General features: G+C 44.5%; 1 protein-coding gene across 1 annotated transcript in view; it reads left to right on the forward strand.

Annotated features, from left to right (window-relative positions):
• The first annotated feature begins 10,450 nt into the window (after positions 1 to 10,450).
• The window catches only part of SRGAP1 (SLIT-ROBO Rho GTPase activating protein 1), a 112,992-nt gene continuing 103,448 nt past the window's right edge, over positions 10,451 to 19,994 (forward strand). The window contains exon 1 of the mRNA XM_035128372.2: positions 10,451 to 11,300. Within this exon, the coding sequence (XP_034984263.1) occupies positions 11,234 to 11,300 (67 nt within the window). The 5' untranslated portion in view covers positions 10,451 to 11,233. The remainder of the gene's footprint in view (positions 11,301 to 19,994) is intronic.

Consider the following 19,994-nt stretch of genomic DNA (forward strand, 5'->3'; position numbering starts at 1 on the left):
AAGAGCTTTTCTACATACCTGTAGCCTTGTCTGAATAGGCATCTGAAGTTGAGACCAAAACCAACATCAGATAATATTGCTGCATTAGTGTACATGTGTGAAATGTGGATAAGTGTCTATAAACTGTGAGACAAGTAAAGAATGCAGTGAGATAAAATGAGGGCACAGCAGGAAACAGAGATAGGAAAGTGAGAAAATAACACAGGGCGGTGTAGAATTAGAAGTCATGTCGATTTACAGGTGTTGATGATCTAAAACCTGTGTCTGTTCTAGCCCATCCTAGTTGCCCTAGTCCTCTCATCTCAATTTGTCCCAGTCCTGTCATCCCAATGGGTAAGCTGATTAACTCCTGGAATTCAAAATGCTGATGCCTATGTGTCCAGCAATGTGAGATGGGTTCCTGGACAAAGCGAAGGAAAAAAGCTGATCTTTCTTCTAAATGAAATAAAAGCCCAGCGGGAGAGGAGCAGACTTGACAACTGGTCTGAAGAACAAACAAAAGATATTCGATGCAGGCCTTATTTCAGGAGGAAGAATGTTCCAGGTAGCAGGAAAGTCATGACTCCAGGAAGACCCAAGATTAATTTCAAGGGCATGTGGCACCCCTATGAAGGCTGCCTCCTCTAATGATGTCAATAACAAAGACCTCCTCTGATGATGTCAGCGGATGGACAAAGGCAGCTTCTCAGGTAACCCTTGTCACTTGTTATTGTCTCTTAAAACATACATTTAACGGTTGAGTGTGTGGGAAAATGAAGAGAGCTTTATGTATTTATTTATTTATTTTACACTTTTCTGATAACCACTATCAGAAAGGGCATCTCTCTATCTGCGAGCCACATGAGGGAGCTGTGGTATCTGAAAATGCAGATAAGTGAATTAAGGGGTGCCTTCTTCCAGGGAGAATTAAGCGCTTTTATTTCCTTTGATTTAGATGACAGGGACACTTGCTTGAAATCAACAAAACTTTTAAAATGCTGGAGTGTGCCCATTGTATCTGTTTAAACTGTATCAAAAGTGGCATATTTTACAGACCCTGGTTCTTGTCTATATGCTGTGATCATGCCATGGTGACGCCTGTCTGTCACTTTAGAATATCTTTATCTGGGCCACAATAATGGCTTCTCCATGCCATGAGCCTTCTCAAGTCATGCCCTAGGAGGCCTCTCAAATACACACACTTTGTCTGCTGGGAAAGGAAGGACCTCCCCTCTGATTTACACCTTCTAAAACTGCCTCCATGGACTAAGCAAGGTGCTAAGCGGTGTTATCTCTCTGCATTAAGTTGGACCTGGCAAGTTCTGGGACTTGAAGCTGTTTGGATGCCTTCTCCACACCCAACTGTTCATTCAGCATAAAATGAAGATTTCCCATTACAGTACTGTATGTTTCCCAAGAATCATCAAAAGATTATTGAGTCCCTTGCGTCTAGCAAGTCTGATGCTGTGTAATTAGTACTAGTCTGTCTAAAGATAAGGGATCAGAAATGTTCATTTGCATTGTTTGCCACCTCTGTTTAATCCATGGTCGGTAACTGATCTTAAATAAACCTTTCAATTTATAATTTGAACTCTAGCGGCCATGAATTTTTACTTAAACCATGGATCTGCCCTATTCATAAACTACAACAGCTTGTCTCTGCTACAGGTTTGGAAGGACAAGTAAGTAAATAAGTTGCAGATTGAGTTCTTCTTGCAGAGAAGAGAAGGCCTGCCAATTTCCTTACTTTCTGTCCTCACTAGGCTGCTTCCCCCAAGCCTGTTAATACCTCCCCTCCTTTAGGTGGGTGGTACAATTAGCTATCTAATAATCCATACCTGGAGAATGGATCTGCTATTACTAAAATTTAAAGGTTTTATGATGGTCATTAATTTTTTTGTGATGCAATACTTTGGATTTAGTTATCTATGCCAGTAAATTGATTTGCACTCTTTTAAATAGATCATAGGAGGTTCAGTAATTTTTAAGTTCTAGAAGCATTAAGACCAATATGCTGGAAACAAGAGAAAAAACTACTAACACGATAATTTCCATTTTCCTCCCAGCATATTAAAGATAAAGGTAAAGTTACCCCGACCGTTAGGTCCAGTCGCAGATGACTCTGGGGTTGCAGTGCTCATCTCGCTCTATAGGCTGAGGGAGCCGGCGTTTGTCCACACACAGCTTCCGGGTCATGTGGCCAGCATGACAAAGCCGCTTCTGGCGAACCAGAGCAACACATGGAAACGCCGTTTACCTTCCCAACGGAGCGGTACCTATTTATGTGCTTGCACTTGACATGCTTTCGTACTGCTAGGAGGGGAGGAGCTGCAACTGAACAACGGGAGATCTCAACCCATAGCGGGCATTTGAACTACCGACCTTCCGATCGGCAAGCCTAGGCTCTGTGGTTTAGACCACAGCGCCACCTGCGTCCCTTCTCCCCAGCATATTAGGGACACAAATAAGAGGCATGCCAAAGGCAATGCCTAATGACCTGTTATTTAGGTTATAATGGCCTTTAAGAAAACTGGAATGTTTCTTTATGCCCATTTGAAAGAACTGATATACACTGTTGTAGATGGTATATTTGATTATATTAATGTCTTTTTTGATAAAGAGTGCTAATGGCATAGGAGCCTCTAATAAGATGGCAAGCCAAAACAAGATTTGTGTGGATGTCTAATTGTCATGTTACCACACTATGTCAAGAAGCAAACCAGGCATAAACACTCACATGCCTTCATTTAAAATTTCCCCGTGGAAAGAAAGCCAAGAACTTAGATGATCAATTAACTTTATTAAAACTGATCACAATTAAATAGGGACAAGGTCATTGAACTATTTAAACGTATACAGTGAACATATAAGATTACTCAGAAGTATATCCTATTGTGTTCTCATTGTGTTCAATGGGGTTTACTCCCAAGACAATGTAGAATTGAAGTCTTAAAGTTCTACAGTTTTAAAGCTACCATTTCATGGAAGCTAAGCAGGTTCAGATCTAGTTAACTGTCCAGGAACTGCATGTACTGTACACTGCCTTGGATTCCATGATGAAAGAAAGGTAGAACATACATAAAAGCAATACATATTATTGCTTGATATATGAGTCACTCCTAATTTAGAGCGTCCTCACTTCATATCAAAGTAAGTCCTAACCTAGGCAAAAGATCAAAGACTGTCTTGTACTTTACATAATTGGTGTTTTTAGCATGTTTGTACGCTGAAGGGATCTGTAAACATAAGCTGCATTCAGATGACACTACCGGTATTTCCACCTTCCCAATGTTTCCTGCACTGTTAATTTTTTCACTTTCTGTGACCTTTCACACAACATAAATGCCACTTCCAGAAATCTAGTACGTTTAACACTCATTTCCACACTGTGTCCTGAAAATTATTCATTTGCAACCTAATTTGTGGGAATTTTACATTGTAATTCCCCACTGCCACTCATGTGATGAAATCGGGGCCAGTATCCCAGGATACACTTCTTTCTCGATATTTAAAATTGACCGTTACATGGTAGTATATTGTTCAAAAAGCCACCATCCCATTACGCAATATGTACTGCCGTGTAAAAGGAACATTAGAAATTGGGACAGAAGGAGTAGCATTATAACCAGTAAAACTAACATAATAAACCCCACATTTGAATGGAGCCATCTAGGGACTGGAAAATGCAGCCGGTGGTGTTTGCCCATTATAACAATACAACCATAGGTTGCAGGCGTGCATCTTCCATTCAAACAGTAATGTGTTCACTGGTCGGCTTACTAAAATTGCACTTAGCCCTCAGTAGCACGAAGTGATTCATTTTTCATATAGACTTTTGTCTTATTAATAGTTAATAAGAATATGGATTCAAGCTACTGTTCTAAAAACACTCAATGAATAATATAGATGGGTTTTCCATTTTGATTCTGAAAGCCCACTTCCGATTAAAACAGGGCTCTAGATAGTGATTTCTGAAAGATTCCCCCCGCCAAAAGTGACCAGTTCTTTTCTGTGTAGTTCCTCTATAGTCACACAAGTACAGAGGGGAGATGAAAGAAAAGAGGATTTTTAAAGATTTCTAGGTGTGTGAATCAGATTTGCTGTACACACTGAAAAAAACTATCAAGTCAGAACTTAGCGATGTGGCATTATTATTTACTTACACCCAAATCACAGTTGTTTCTTTCAGCTTTTCTTTTGGTAACTGTGAGATTTATGCACAGTGGAACAGCAACTGCTACAAAGAATGCACTTGTACATTAAGTAACACCTTTTAAATAAATAGCCACCCTCTAAAGATACAAGACATCCATCAATGTTGTTGGCATTGCACATGGGATGCATCTCATAACACTGACAATGATTGGATTCCTCTCATTTGATATACTAATAAAAGGTCTTGCTTTTTAAAAGAGGAAGAGTGTTTTATGCAGGCTATATGCATAAAGATTTTCACAAGGATTAATGAATTTATTGCTGTCATCTGCCCATTCCTTGAAAAATTAGTGTCTGGCTTTCTCATTCAAGGAGGCTGATAGGATTCATTATGCTGGGTGCTTCGTCTCTCCGTGATATTCCAGGAAAAGCACTCAGCTAGCGGGTGTCTTTTCATAAGTAGAATCAGTGATCAACTATTCCAACAGTTAATGAGAATATATATTAGTGTTAAGTACCATCAGGATGTTATTCTTTTGCATATATGTATAAAATATATATGTTTAAACTCAAGTCATTGCATTGAAACGCTCTCAAATCTAGGTGCCCTCATATAATAAATGCTACATATATCCACAACACAGCAGTACCAAGTGTCCTTTGTGTATCTGCTGAGTATTTCAAACCACTAACAAATCCTTTGCTAACTGCTACCTTATTACTGTATTGGCCCAAATATAAGCCACACCCGAATGTAAGCTGCACCTTTAAAATTGGAGGGGGGGAGGAAATACCTGAATATAACCTGCTCCATTCCTCATTTAACTTTTAATAGTCAGAATTTTTTTGGGGGGGGGAGTGAGACTTATATTCAGGGCAATATGGTAATATCCGCTCGCTCCCTCCCTTGGGTGGGCAGGGTTTGCGACACCCCTGGGCCATAGCTGCCAAGTTTTCCCTTTTCTCGCGAGGAAGCCTATTCAGCATAATGGAATTTCCCTTAAAAAAAGGGAGAACTTGGCAGCTATGCCCTGGGCTCCTGGGATAGGTGAGCCATCCACCTTTGTTCCAGGGAGGCCATCGCCCTGCCCCCATCTCAGCAGGTCTATGGGCAGCCGGCTGGGGTGGGGCGAGGGCCAGCATAAGGGGCCGGTGCCCCTTAGCCCAGGCTCACTTACAACGAGGTATGTGATGGAAGCCCAAGCGGTGCAAAAGTAAGTCCCATGGAGTTCAGCTGGGTATAGGATTGCAGCCTCGATTATCTTTCCTTTTTACTGTGCTATCTAAATAGCTAACCATTAAGTCTCCACAGTAGTTTACAGCCTAGCCATAAGCCATACTGTGCCAGCCCACAAGTACTTGGAAACTAGACACAAGATTACACTGATATCACAACAATATACAGAAATGTAGAAGAAATAAGTTATCTCTGGGCACCAAGTATTGCGCCTTAGAAAATAAGCTTCTGTTTGGTTTCCATTCTTTTTATACAGCAGAAAGGTTTAATAAGTATATGAACCACTATATACTATGTACTACCGGTATATTCTGAACAGGATACAGCATGTCTAAAGAAATACTGCAGTAAGTAAAAAGGAAATTAGCCCACGAGATGTGACAGACTGTGACACTTACTCTAGGACACGGGTGTCAAACACAAGGCCCGGGGGCCTAATCCGGCCCGCCAGACCTCGTCATGTGGCCCGCGTAGCCGCCGCCGACAATAGCCACTGACAGTAGTTCTGGAGCCTGCGATTGGCCGAGGGTCAAAACCGGGGGCGGGGCTGCAGGCGGAGGCCGGGGCGCTGGAGCCGCGCTGACGGCCTTGGCCAGGGAATTTCAATTTCGAATGAGGCTGAGGGAGGCGGTGGCACAGCGGCTAGACGGGGAAGTGAGATGCAGGAGGAGGAGGAGGAAGCCCGCTGAGGAGGTAGGAAAGCCCTACAGGCGCCGCCGGCAAAGTTGGTGCCGGGACGGAGCAGCGCTGGATTTTTTTTTTGGCGGGCTTTGCTGTTGTCTCTGAGAGCAAGTGAGACGGCACTGGGGAGCCGCCGCCCGCCGCTTCCCTTCCTCTCCTCGGCTGCATCCGGGAGGTGGGCGAGCGAGCGGGCAAAAGGGACGCAGAGTGAGCCTGAGGGGGAACTAGACGAAGCGCAACAGCCACTCTCTTGATGGAGCCGGGTTTCTCTTCCCTCTTCCCCCGTTTTCTCCTCATAGACACTCGGGAGGGTGCCTGGCTTTTGCTCTGCCCCCCACCCCCGAGCCGCCCTTTGGCTTCTCAGTTCCGGTGGAGCTGCTCCCCGGGGGGCGGCCGGGAGGGAGGCGGCGGCGACGGCACGGGTTCCTGCTCTTCCCGCCTCACGGTTTGAGTAGGTGGGAGGGGGATTTGGGGGGGGAGGTTTTCAAGCCTCTGCCTGCAGTCCTGGTAGGGAGAGGCGGCGGCGAAGATTACAACAGCACGGGAGGGGGGAAGAGCAGCTCTGAGGCAAAGATGCACGTCCGCTGGGGCTGCCGCCGCCTTCCTCCTCGGGAAATCCGCTGCCCTCCCTCAGCGCGAGGGGAAGGGACTCTGGCGCTGAGGAGGGAGGATGCAAAAGCAAAGCAGGGAGTTGGCGCTGCACCGCATGTTCCTGCCCCTCTCCAAAGCATGGGGTGGGTTGCAGTGTGTGGCATCCTGCCTAGCGGGGTTTGGGTGTGCGCAGGGCGGGAGAGGGAAGCCCTCTTTCCATCTGCAGGTTTTTAATCCCAGCAGTGGCTTTCTCCTTCCTGCCGAAGGTTTAGTTGAGCCCCCCCCCCGGAAGCCGTCGATCCCCACCTTTTGTTCAAATTTCCCTCGTTTACATCCCCTCCCACACACGCGCCACGACGCAGGAATGTGATCCGCGTGGGGGCGGGAATGAGCTTACATTATTACAAAAAACAGTAATAATTGAATGCAGTGACAATAATTTATGATAATAAAGAGTGGACACATAGTCCTACAGACACAACCGGCCCTTTGTGGGTGACCAAACTGCTGATGCGGCCCCCGATGAATTTGAGTTTGACACCCCTGCTCTAGGAGGAAACTTAAGAAGTCCTGCTGTCCAGTTTCAGATAATTATTGCCTCATTATCTCTTGCAGCCTCATTCATTCCCATTATGGTGTGTTTATGTGATTTGCATCAATGACTAGGCACAGACTATCCTGCTCTAGATTTTGCCTGCTGGCAGATGGACTTCCTTTTGTTACTTGTTAAGTAAGCAGGATCCAGGGGCAAATGAAGAGATTTGCATTGTCTGATGCTGGACCAAAAGTGCTCTCCAAAAACAAAGTTTAAATAGTGAGGCTTCAAAACTAACTTGGGTGTGGGTGGAACCAAAACATGACAATTTTCTGCCTTTCTCTGTGTTTTAAATGAAAGCATTAATGAAGTGCCTTCCTGAGCCAGCGTATGTAAAAATAGGTTTTCTGCAATAATCTTGCTCGTGTCCTTAGAAGTTCTTCCCATCTTTGCCTCTGGTACTTAAAAGCCTAAATGCTCCTGGGACTTACTCTCTGTGATCCAAGCCACCGCAATGTGATTGCGTGGCATGTAAGTCAGAGACGACTTTAGTCTGAAGCCCTGAGCTTATTGACTCCTTCAAACATCTTGGAAGAAGATTACACCAATGTAATAATGTACAATCCTTCTGCAATCCTTAAGAGAGGGGAGGGAAATGGTTACTGTGGTTAATTCAGCCAAGCTGCCCTAGAGTCCAGATATAATCCAGAAACTAACATTTATCTCTGTTGCTCAAAAAAAGCTTCGACCTCTGGCATGTTCCCAAGCCTACTGTGAAACATGACTGCATACGTCACCCTAATGGCCATATATGGAACGTGGCTTCCGCTGTAACACACCAGGAACTCTGCTGAAAGTTCTGCACATTTAAGTAGCCATCAGGCAGGAAAGCAAGCAAGAGATCCCAGAACGGCTGTCAAATTTATGTCGTCATAGACAATTTGGCACTTTGAAATATATATTTTTAAAATCATTTTTATTTGGTTTTACAAGTACAAAGTTATATACAAAAAAGAAAAGAAAAACATATCCATATAAAGAGATTCCTCCAAATCTCAGGACTTTCTCCCACTCCCTCCATGGAGTTCCATTTTAAACATTTATTACTGCATATTCTTCCATACTCAGATTTTTATATCAGACCATATTATCCATGGTAATTCTTACACTATAAGTGAGATCAAAATCCTGCTAATGTTTCCATCTGCTTACAGTGGTCTCCTAACTAGCTTATAAATTTTTCCCATTCTTTTATAAAGTTATTGTCCTCTTGATTTCTGAGTTTTCCATTCAGTTTTGCAATCTTGACATAGTCCATTAGCTTGGTTTGCCACTCCTCTCTGGTAGGGATGGAACTTTCAAATAAATTAATGCATCTTCTTCTGCTTTAAATCAGTGGTTCTCAATTAGCCAAGTATTGCAGACCCACTGCTTTTATAGGGTCAAGCTGTGGACTCAGTGGTGTAGCTGCATGCTCCGTTACCCGGGGGCGGAGAGCAGGTAGGGGCGTGATGCATCGCCTGCAGGGCAATAGCACCCTACTGGAATAGTGGTGCCGGGAGCGGCCCACTCCCTCCACACTCCCGTTCTCTGCCCTTGCGTGGACTGCTTACTTTTTAGAAAACGTTGATATGTTTATGGTAGTTTTTGTTATGTGAATGGTGCCACACACCCCCTGGGGGAGTTACGTTGAACCCTGGGGTTCGTAGACCACCAATTGGGAACCACTGCTTTAAATTATATGGACCGGGTGTGTGTGACACAAAGCATGAGATGGGCTTCCTGGTGGAAGCACAAGGCAAAGCTCACTCCTGACTTCTCTGAACCCAGATTTGTTTCCACCACTGAGCCCTCTGGGATGGGAGATGGTGGCAGCCATGGCAGACTGAGGAAGAGGAGAAGGCAGATACAGCCTTTTTTGTTTTGCTTGAAATGACAATGCGTCCTGGGCCGGCCCATATCTGACTCCTAAACTTTCTGTTTAATTACAATGCTTTGTTCATATTAGAGAACCCGTGAGGTCTAACAAATTAGGAGTGTCAGACTAGCAGACCTGGGTCCACATCCCCACTCAGCTCACTGACCTTGGACGCGTTGCTATATCTCTCAGTCTAACCAAGAGCTGTTGTGAGAATAAAAGAGAGGGGGAGGCAAGTGTTTGCCCTTGGAAGCTGTTCGGAGCAAATGCAGGATAATAATGAAATACATAGTGAGAGAAAAACTAAAAAATACTCTCCCATGCAAAAAACAACTATTATTGACCTGATGTTCAGATATTATTGACCAGAGCCAGCCTGAATAAAAATGTTATGAAAGGCTTGGTTGATTTTGCTTCTTATTGAGCAACAATAGCAAAATCCCAGCTGCTTTATGTTGGTCCGTGCTACTTAAAATACACACTTTTGAGATCCACAGGCCAGAAGGGCCTCGCCTACTATTCAGATTTCAGTCTACCGGAGACTCTCGTGTGTGTGTGTGTGTGTGTGTGTGTGTGTGTGTGTGTGTGTGTCCCCTCCACAAAGATGGGTGTGGTCACTTCGCATCGAGACTGTGGTCACATCAGAAGGGAAGCTGCCCGCATCTCAGGTAATATAGAGGGAGCGAAGCTGGGTGGGTGCGATTAACCCTTGAGCCACCCCTATCGCCTTCTAGCAGTTTCAACGAAACGTCTTGATGGCTGGGTGGCAGCAAGCGATGCAAGCAGGAACCACCAGCCAGATGAACTGGGGCTTCCAAGCCAATACTGTAGAATAGAAACAATGCTCCGGCGGTCGCGCGACAAGGTTGCAAAAGCGTGATCCCCAAACTAAGCAGCCTTCCCCCTCCCACTTCCAGCCAGACAGCGGCGGATTTAACTTTCCACGCCAAGATCAAGGGCCCTCCCGAAAGCTTATCTCTGCCTCGCACCCCTTTCCCTAGCAAAGCCCCGCTCACCATATGCTCCTGGAGCGAGAAACCGGCAGAAGAACCCCCACCCACCCCACCCCTCCTCCTCTCGCCCCGCCGCTTCCCCTTTTGCAGCTGCTAGCAAGAACCCTCCCTTCTCCCTTCCTAGCGGCATCTCGCCCGGCAAAGCGGGCGCTTTAGGCGCAGCCTCCAGCGCGAGCCTGGGCAGGGTCCGTTCTCGCTCACCCCGGGAGGCATCCGGGCAGCCTGGCCTGCTAAACCCCGCCCTCCGCCCTCCTGTCATTGGGCAGAGGCCGAGGCGGCGCGGCCCCCATTGGCCGCGAGGGGTGTCGGCTCGGCGCAGGGGAGGGGCGGCAGAAGGAGAACCCGCGAGGCGCTTGGAAGCTCCCGGGCTGGCGGCTTAGTCTCTCGCCTGCGCGCGGCGGCTTCGGGTGGGATCCGCGCCTTCGCCAGCATTTCCAGGCCAGCAGCTGCGGAGAAGAGGAGGAGAGCGCGGCTGAGGCGGCGAAGGCGTGGTAGCAGCAGCGGCTGCGGCGACCCGAGGGGCTTGGCTCCGGAGATAGTGGGAAGGCGGAGAAGCCATTAGGGGGGAGCGAGAACTTTTGTTTCGGAGCAGCCCGGCGGCGGCGGCGGCGGACCAAGGATCCACTCTGAGGCGCCCCCTGCCCGAGTCCCGTCTGCTTGGCTCTCGTCGTGCTCGCAGCCGCAGGCGAAATTTCTGGTCCGCAGGCGAAATTTCGCCGCCTCGGTCCCGCGATGCTGCGGGCGGCCGTCCCGGCTCTGGCGCGGACTGAGTGAAAGGCAGCGGCCGCAGGAAGAGAGGAGCGAGGGATTTGCCGAGACTCGAGGGGAAGGGCTGGTCCCGGCCGCTTTCGACGCCCAGCCTTTGGTTGCTGCTGCCGCGCCCTGGAGATGGTGCCTGCTCCGGGATTAGCCTAAAAGTCCTCTCTCTCTCTCGCCTTTTCAGCTACGATCGCCGGCAGATCTAGCTTGGGACGCGCAGCGAAGTCGCTCGCCCGTCCTTCCCACCTCGAGGAAGATCTCTGCCTGTAAGCGCCGCAATTACAAATTGTGCCGCGCGAAACTCTGCCAGGTGTTCCCCACCCACCCAGCTACCCTCGCTCTGAAAGAAGAACCGGGCGGATAATATGTCAACCCCGAGCAGATTCAAGAAGGACAAGGAGATCGTGGCCGAATATGAAAGTCAAGTGAAAGGTAAGAAGTCTGGGGTGGCCATCGGGGCGGGACAGTGAAGCCGCCTCCTCTTTTCAGACCCTCCTCATCTGGGTTTGTTTTTACCCTGCCTTAACTCCAATGCAAGGAGGCGAGCGCACATCCTTCTATTACGAGTAATTACCCCCCCCCAAAAAAATTGCCATCCTCAGATTATAACGGGGGTTATAATCCTGGCTAAATCCGCCCCTCCCCCCAATCGAAAGGGGTTTGAAAGGGTGGGGGAAAGTCCACCTTTGTACCGCTCAGGCCACTCGCTGATTTGAGAGTGTGATAAATTGGTAGGCGAGTGTGTGTCATGGGGGATAAGCTTAAACCATTTTAGGTGATAAGTGCCCCAGCTTCCAGTTGAAGACTCATCACACGGTCATCTGGTGAATAGAGTCACAGTATCCAGTGTGGAAAGGGAAATGGGCTTGCACAGCAAGAGGGAAGCTGGGAGACCCGTTCTTTGAATAGCCTTCTCCAGCCCCTCTCTTTCCAAGCCACAGTTAAACTGGAAGTGAGGACTTTTCTTTTTTCTTTTTAAAAATACTGCTTGATTGCATAGCTTTAACAGCATAGACTGCAATTGCTACACTTAATTTATGTCCAGGATGCCCTTTGAGGGTGTACTGGACATTGATTTGGCAAAGGGAGGGTTGTAAGTGATTGACAGCTCCCCTGTATCTGGAATGGCTGGCTTAGACCATGCACCTTCTATTTAATCAGTTACAAATGTTCAGTAGTTACAAATGTTCGGTAGCCTTTTAAAAAGCAGTTAACAGTACTGTAGAAACAATGCTACAACATCCTCCCTGCCTATATTGTACATCAGTTCTGTTTCTCTGTGATTGCTTTTTTATTTTTATGTCACAGCAGAATATGTGTTTATACAACCATACATAATATTTTAAGAGTTTCACTTTCCTGTTCTGTAACTTCATTATATCTGCAGCTTCTGTTTTCTGTTTTCTGGCAGCTTTTGAATAAAATGTCTCTTGGAAACAAACGAGATCTTCCTTCTAGAAATATGCTAGTTCATGTTCCTTGTATGTGCTGATTTAAGTTCTTCACTTCATTGGTCGAAAACTAATGTGGGCTATATTAATTAATGTGGGCTATATTAATTTGCTCTGGCGTGCATACGGAACCTAATAAAAGTTTATACTGTATTGCAATTTTGAGTTTGTCCATAGTAATGAAATTCCCTTTGTATATGTAAATCCAACATGTGATGTCATCAGGAACTCCATTTCACATAGTGTCCTGTTGGCTTTGGTAGAACTCTGTTCATCTACACCAGGCATCCCCAAACTGCGGCCCTCCAGATGTTTTGGCCTACAACTCCCATGATCCCTAACTAACAGGACCAGTGGTTGGGGAAGATGGGAATTGTAGTCCAAAACATCTGGAGGGCCGAAGTTTGGGGATACCTGATCTACACCAGGGTTTCCCAAAGGGGTCTCCAGCTGTTTTTGGACTACAATTCCCATCATCCCTGACCACAGGTCCTGCTAGTTCAAAGTTGTAGTTCAAAGACAGCTGGAGACCCAAGTTTGGGAAACCTTGATCTCTACACTAAGGGTTCCCAGACAAGCAACTGGGTACCTATGGCTATAGTTCAGGCATCCCCAAACTGCGGCCCTCCAGATGTTTTGTCATACAACTCCCATTATCCCTAGCTAACAGGACCAGTGGTCAGGGATGATGGGAATTGTAGTCCAAAACATCTGGAGGGCTGAAGTTTGGGGGTGCCTGCTATAGTTCCACCCTACTAGCTTTTTAATGTGGAGCAGCAGCCAGAAAAAGACCAGGCATGCGTTGTCTACTGTACAATCACACATGGCTTTGAAATGTATGACTGGCTTTACAGTTCTTTGCCAGAACTGTCTCAGAATCTTGTGAGTGTCCAGCTTGAAGGATGAATGCCCCCTAGCTGGTGCCTCCAGAGTATGGGGGTATGAAAACCCCACTTCCTTCAGATTGCTGCACAGATTACTGAATCGATCTCGAAGGAAAGCCTTCTTAAACAAAAAGTCTCAATAGGTTGCTAAATATCACAATGCTAGGAGCCTATCTAGTTTCAGCTGGTACCAGTAATTGAATCCAGGCCACTTCCACACTATGTATTTAAAACACTGTTATATTGCTTCAACAGTCGTGCCTTTCTGCCAAAGAACTCTGGTCCTGTAGTTTGTTAAGGATGCTCAGAGTTGTTAGGATACCTTTCTACCCCTTGCAGAGTGGTTTAACCATCAGTCTCTTTTCCTAGGGAGCTCTGTAACACAAAATGCCTGGGAGTTCTTGTACAAGCCAACTGCACCCCTGGGACATAGCTAAGCTCTCAGCAGTGTTCCATCTGAGGAATTCAGTTGCTTCACAGGGATATATGGGACAACTATCAGAACACAGTTACGAAGTAGTAGCAGTAGTAGAATAGAAATAATTTAAATGGTTGTGTGCATTCTGTGTTGAAAACAAAATAAACTTTAGTGGGGAAAGTATGTTATTCAGATGAAACAAACTTATATACAGTTTAATGGGTTTTGTTTTTGCATTTGCTAAACATGGGAAAAGAAGGAAACACCGAACTACCTATACCACCAAATGATTTTGGGCTTGTGGATTCTGTGAGCATGCTAGATTTAACAGAGCATTGGGCACTTTTTTTTTAAAGAAAATAGTCTGTTCTGAGCAATATCAGACTTCATGTTGACTTGGCACATAAAGTCCTACACAACTTGGGTCCCAAGTACTTGATAGAGCACCTCTCCCAGCATCTGCTAGTCTGAGCTCCTAAGATCTGCAGGGGAACCCTATATGTGCTCCCATCAATGGCCATGATTTGTTGATGATGAGAAACTGGGCCTTCTCTGTTGTGGAACTCTCATTGTGGAACTCCTTTCCATTGAAGGCACAGTTGTTGTCATCACTTCCAGGCTTGTGAAGTAAGAAGAAGACATTTCTTCCCCTGAAGGCTTATGGGGAGAATTTGACCCAAGAGCTGTGGGTCTGTGGTCGACAATTTTGTATTAGAATGGTTTTCATATTTTACGAATTTTATTGGAAATATTGTGTGTTACCTTGGGCCAAAGGGTGGTCTAGGAATGTATGTATATGTTTATTGCATTAATATACCAACCTTCCTCCAAAAGTAGGAATAAATAATAATAAAATAACCATACAAGGAAAAGGATTTGGGCTGTCATGTTTTTAGATAACTGGCTATATCGTTGAATTCAGGAATAAGAACAAACGTGGTAAATAAATTAAGTGGTTGCTGGGGCTGTTCTTTGCAGTACACTTTTCATAAACAACAACAGTCTCAAATGTGTAGTTTATCCCAGTGGAAATAATTATCCTATTTTTCCTCAGTTATTTTCCTTACAAAAAGAATAAGCTCCACCCAAATGGCTGCAGCATGTCAACATGACAGTCTAGTTTACTTTTTCTTATATCTGGCCACAAGAAAATAGACGTGCTCCTCACTCTAGTCCACATAGACTGTTTTCGTCACAAAATGAAGCGTTCAGTTTGCAGAAATAGCCTTTGTTAATAAAGGACTATGATGATAAATGTCATATCTGGCAAGTGAGATGTGTACAGGGATATGTTTCTTTGCCTTCAACTAAGGCAGGTGGAAATTTGTATCTTGATCCATGGTTGCGCTAGCCCCTGTTGGACCAGTTGGATATGTAGGGGTGTGCTTTGGGGATGGATGCCCACATCCTGGAGCCGTTAATTGTCTTTGGCTAGATGTGCATGACTGTAGCTGGGTCTAAGCCAAAGTACACAAGGCTGCAGTTGTGTGCAGAATTAGGTATGGCGTGCTGAATTCTGCATCCGAATGGGCAATGAGACTGGTAGTTTACAAAGTGCATTTTGCCACTCTGCTTCAAGTCAGTCATTTGTGTTTTTCCATGTCCTGGTAAAACTTGGGTCCCAAGTACTTGATGAGCACCTCTTCCAGCATCTGCTAGTCTGAGCTCCTAAGATCTGCAGGGGAGCCCTATATGTGCTCCCATCAATGGCCATGATTTGTTGTTGATGATGAGAAACTGGGCCTTCTCTGTTGTGGAACTCTCATTGTGGAACTTTCCATTGAAGGCACAGTTGTTGTCATCACTTCCAGGCTTGTGAAGTCAGAAGAAGACATTTCTTCCCCTGAAGGCTTATGGGGAGAATTTGACCCAAGGGCTGTTGGGTCGAATGGCGTGCTGAATTCTGCATCCGAATGGGCGATGAGACTGGTAGTTTACAAAGTGCATTTTGCCACTCTGCTTCAAGTCAGTCATTTGTGTTTTTCCATGTCCTACACAACTTGGGTCCCAAGTACTTGATAGAGCACCTCTTCCAGCATCTGCTAGTCTGAGCTCCTCTGCTTCAACTCAGTCATTTGTGTTTTTCCATGTCCTGGTAAAACTTGGAAAATACTTCAAGAACAACAGCATGGAACCATTGTTAACATGTAACAATGATATTTAACCTTAATAATATATAAACAGAGTTCGAAGTCAGTCATTGTGTATGAGATCTACTAGTATTAGAATATGTAAAAGATTATCTGTGTTCTACAGTGTTCTACAGGGGCTGCTAGAGCTTGACTTTGTTCAAGTCTTGTATTTTGACTTATTGAAGAAACACCGAAATAATTAGCATGACACATTGAGAGAATGTGCCTTGCATTCCATTAAAACTAGTTGGATAATTTAGTGAGATGCTTCAGTTGAACGACTTAGTACAAGGAAATGCCATAAGTCACTGGTGTTTTATTAGTACGGTATATTTTTTTAAAAAAAAATCTTAGGCTTTAACTGCAGATCGAGGCCTAGCCTAACCTATGGAGTACAAGCTTTTATCTATTAATCTTTACAGGAACCCAGCAATTATACTTCTGAAGGCCAAGTTATACATTACAGCTGCCATTTGAAAGAAGTTTCAAGTTACTCCATGTGGCAGCTGTTGGCATATAACAAGCTCTATTTATTCAGTAATTCAAGGGGCTGATTTGGCAGTCTTCTCCAGGTCACTGCAAACTTCCTGATAAAGAAAGGTTTGTAGTGAATATTGTTAAGTCTGCATGGTGAAATGCTATATTTCACATTTGGTAACTGCTGTTCAAGGCCGTATCGGTGTGGGTGACCATATAATATGCAAAAAATCCCTAGATTATAATACTGCTTCTGCATAGCAGTTTCCTGTACTTCCTGATGTAGGAATTATTATCTGGAAGAAACAGGAGCAGTGTAGTTTAGAAATACTTTTCTGACCATGCAGTCTGCACTTGCCATTGTAACCCATCCAGTATCCATTTGAGTCACAGTGCAGATGGTACAGGAGGCAGTGTAGACTCAACACAACATGGACTGGGGGAGATGGAATATTATCATATGCACCATTTAATGAATTAGTTTAAATAGCTGGAGTTTGTCTAACAACAGTGGCCAGGTTCTTAGGTCAGAGGTGTGTGGTGCAGATGTTTCTTTTTCTGAATTTTCACCAGATAAGTTGCTTGTAATTGTGCCATCATTGCCAGGCCACCTCAGGATATAGTGTTGTGAAACAAGAGAGATAGTGATTTGCCCATTGTCACCCGATGAATTGCCAGCCATTGATTATCTGAACAGACTTGGGCTTCTCACATACACACCTAATATTCTAGTCATTGCACCACCATAGTTCTCTCAAACACAAAACACCTACTGCTAAATGATAACATCCAATGATAACATTTTAAATGATAACATTTCAGAATTCTGAATTATGGAAGTGACAAAGTATATTGCTTTTTCTGATCTTGAACATTTAGTATTTGCCTAAGCCTCAGTGTAATAATTAATATTTACTTGAATCTTCTGTGCCCTACTTTTAAAAAGATTTCGTATTAGCAGCAGGTGTTTAGGAAAGAAGTTTTAGCAGAACGAAGTATACGAAATCCATGCTATGTAACTGTCTTCTTCCAATATTCTCAAAGTAGATGAAAATTTGTTTAAACTATAAGAGAGCTATCATTTTTCCAGGGAAGAAAATAAAATTGTGGTACAGTTAAATTTGGTCAAATGTAGCATGTGTGAGAAGGCAGAAAAAAATCCACTTAAGTTTGCAGTGGACAGTTTCACGTGCAACCTTGAGAAATCCTGCAAATTTTCTCTATTCAATAAGGCGCAGGAGTTTCTGTTTCTGCTTGTCCCTCTGAACTGTATTAAGTAATGTGCCCATTCATTTAGGCTCCAAAAGAGGTTTGTGTGCCGCATTTCAAGATAGCACACTGGTCTTGTTCTTCTATGATGCTAAACCATGGTTTGACCCTACATGCATGACTAAGAAGAAGCCTAACCAAAGCCTTGGGTCTGCATACTCCTCCTTACAACCCCCATGTGGCCAGCAGAAGGATGTCACCAGTTCTTAGCTTCCACGGTTGTTGTGCTATATGATTTGGAAATCATGGTTTAAACTAATCTAGTTAGTTAAGCAAAGCAAGCCATGTAACCCATTGTTCTGAGTCAGTTTTAAACAATGATCTGTGGTTCATAGGACACACCAAGCCAGAATTTGTGGAAAGTGAAATTAAATGTGAGCAAAGTCCTCCTCCTGGCTGTGCGCAGAAGACTCAGAGGTGGGGACAGGAATGAGAGCCTGAGTTTTTGCTTAATAATAATAATAATAATAATAATAATAATAATAATAATAATAATTTAGTATTTATACCCCGCCCATCTGGCTGGGTTTCCCCAGCCACTCTGGGCGGCTTCCAACAGAAAAATAAAATACAATAATCTATTAAACATTAAAAGCTTCCCTAAACAGGGCTGCCTTCAGATGTCTTCTAAAAGTCTGGTGGTTGTTTTTCTCTTTGACATCTGGTGGGAGGGCGTTCTACAGGGCGGGTACCACTACCGAGAAGGCCCTCTGCCTGGTTCCCTGTAACTTGGCTTCTCACAGCAAGGGAACCGCCAGAAGGCCCTTAGCACTGGACCTCAGTGTCCAGGCAGAGCGATGGAGGTGGAGACGCTCCTTCAGGTATACTGGACCGAGGCCATTTAGGGCTTTAAAGGTCAGCATCAACACTTTGAATTGTGCTCGGAAACGTACTGGGAGCCAATGTAGGTCTTTCAAGACCGGTGTTATGTGGTCTCGGCGGCCACTCCCAGTCACTAGTCTAGCCGCCGCATTCTGGATTAATTGTAGTTTCCGGGTCACCTTCAAAGGTAGCCCCACGTAGAGCGCATTGCAGTAGTCCAAGTGAGAGATAACCAGAGCATGCACCACTCTGGCGAGACAGTCTGCGGGCAGGTAGGGTCTCAGCCTGCGTACCAGATGAAGCTGATAAACTTAGGGTCTGTTCTGCTCATGCATGTTACGCTTTACAGTTGTACCTTGATTCTTGAACTTAATTTGTTCTGGGAGTCGGTTTAACTCCCGAAACCGTTAGAAAACTGAGGTGCGGCGTCTGATTGGCTACAGGAGCTTCCTGCACTGAAGCAGAAGCCGTGTCAGACGTTCGGCTTCCGAAAAACGTTTGCAAACTGGAACACTTACTTCCAGGTTTGCGGCGTTTGGGAGCTGATTTGTTCGACAACTAAGCCGTTTGAGAGCTGTACAATTATTTAGTGTTGTGTGTAGCCACAGCCACTGGTCAGACATCAAACACAGAAACTATCTTTCCCTATTCTTACTTTTGATTGTTTAGGGGTCAGCAAACTTTTTCAGCAGGGGGCCGGTCCACTGTCCCTCAGACCTTGTGGGGGGCCAGACTATATTTTGGGAAAAAATATGAACGAATTCCTATGCCCCACAAATAAGCCAGAGATGCATTTTAAATGAAAGGACACATTCTACTCATGTAAAAACACAAGACAGGCCCCACAAATAAGCCAGAGATGCATTTTAAATAAAAGGACACATTCTACTCATGTAAAAACATGCTGATTCCCAGACTGCGGGCCGGATTTAGAAGGTGATTGGCAATTAGATTAGAAATTAAGTTGTAAATAAAACTGTGGAATATGTGAAGATGTTATTTAGAGGGAAAGAAGAAGTTTTTACAAGGTGAATATTTTTATATAGAATTTGCTAATTATAAACGTATATAAGAACCATAGGGATGGGAACCCGAGGAGGTCCCAATATACATTGTGAGGGAGATAAGATACAATGCTTTATATATTTTTGTTTTCTGTTTTGTTTTTGTATTTGTATTCCTTTTTCTATCTTGCTTTCTTTTTATTGTCTTTAGTGTCTTGTTAACCTTTTTTCTGGAAAATTAATAAAATATTATTATAAAAAAAATAGAAGGTGATTGGGCCGCATCCCCTTAGTTTGGGGACCCTGGTTTAAAAGGTCGTGCTGATATTTCACACTTGCTTTATATTATACTTCTTAAGCTTGCTTCTCAGAAGTAAATACATATTGTAGGGAGAACATTTGCCAACACTTATTGCAGAAGTGTGAAAGGGAGAGCTGTGAATTTCTTCATGGGTGTGTTTGGGTGAGAGACACAGCTGCTGCTGTCTCAGTCGTCCAGAGTCTCTTTTTTGCAGCAATAAAGTTGTGATTTATGTTTTCAGATAAATTTGTCCCAACATATTTAGGATCTCTAGGTGACAGTTTTGGTTTGGTACAAAGTTGTAACCAAGGATAACCAACTTGATTCTGTGGGTAGTATCGTGGCAAGAAATATGAATGAGGACAAAT

Source organism: Zootoca vivipara, chromosome 10 (genome assembly GCF_963506605.1).
Source record: "Zootoca vivipara chromosome 10, rZooViv1.1, whole genome shotgun sequence".
Lineage (NCBI taxonomy): Eukaryota > Metazoa > Chordata > Lepidosauria > Squamata > Lacertidae > Zootoca > Zootoca vivipara.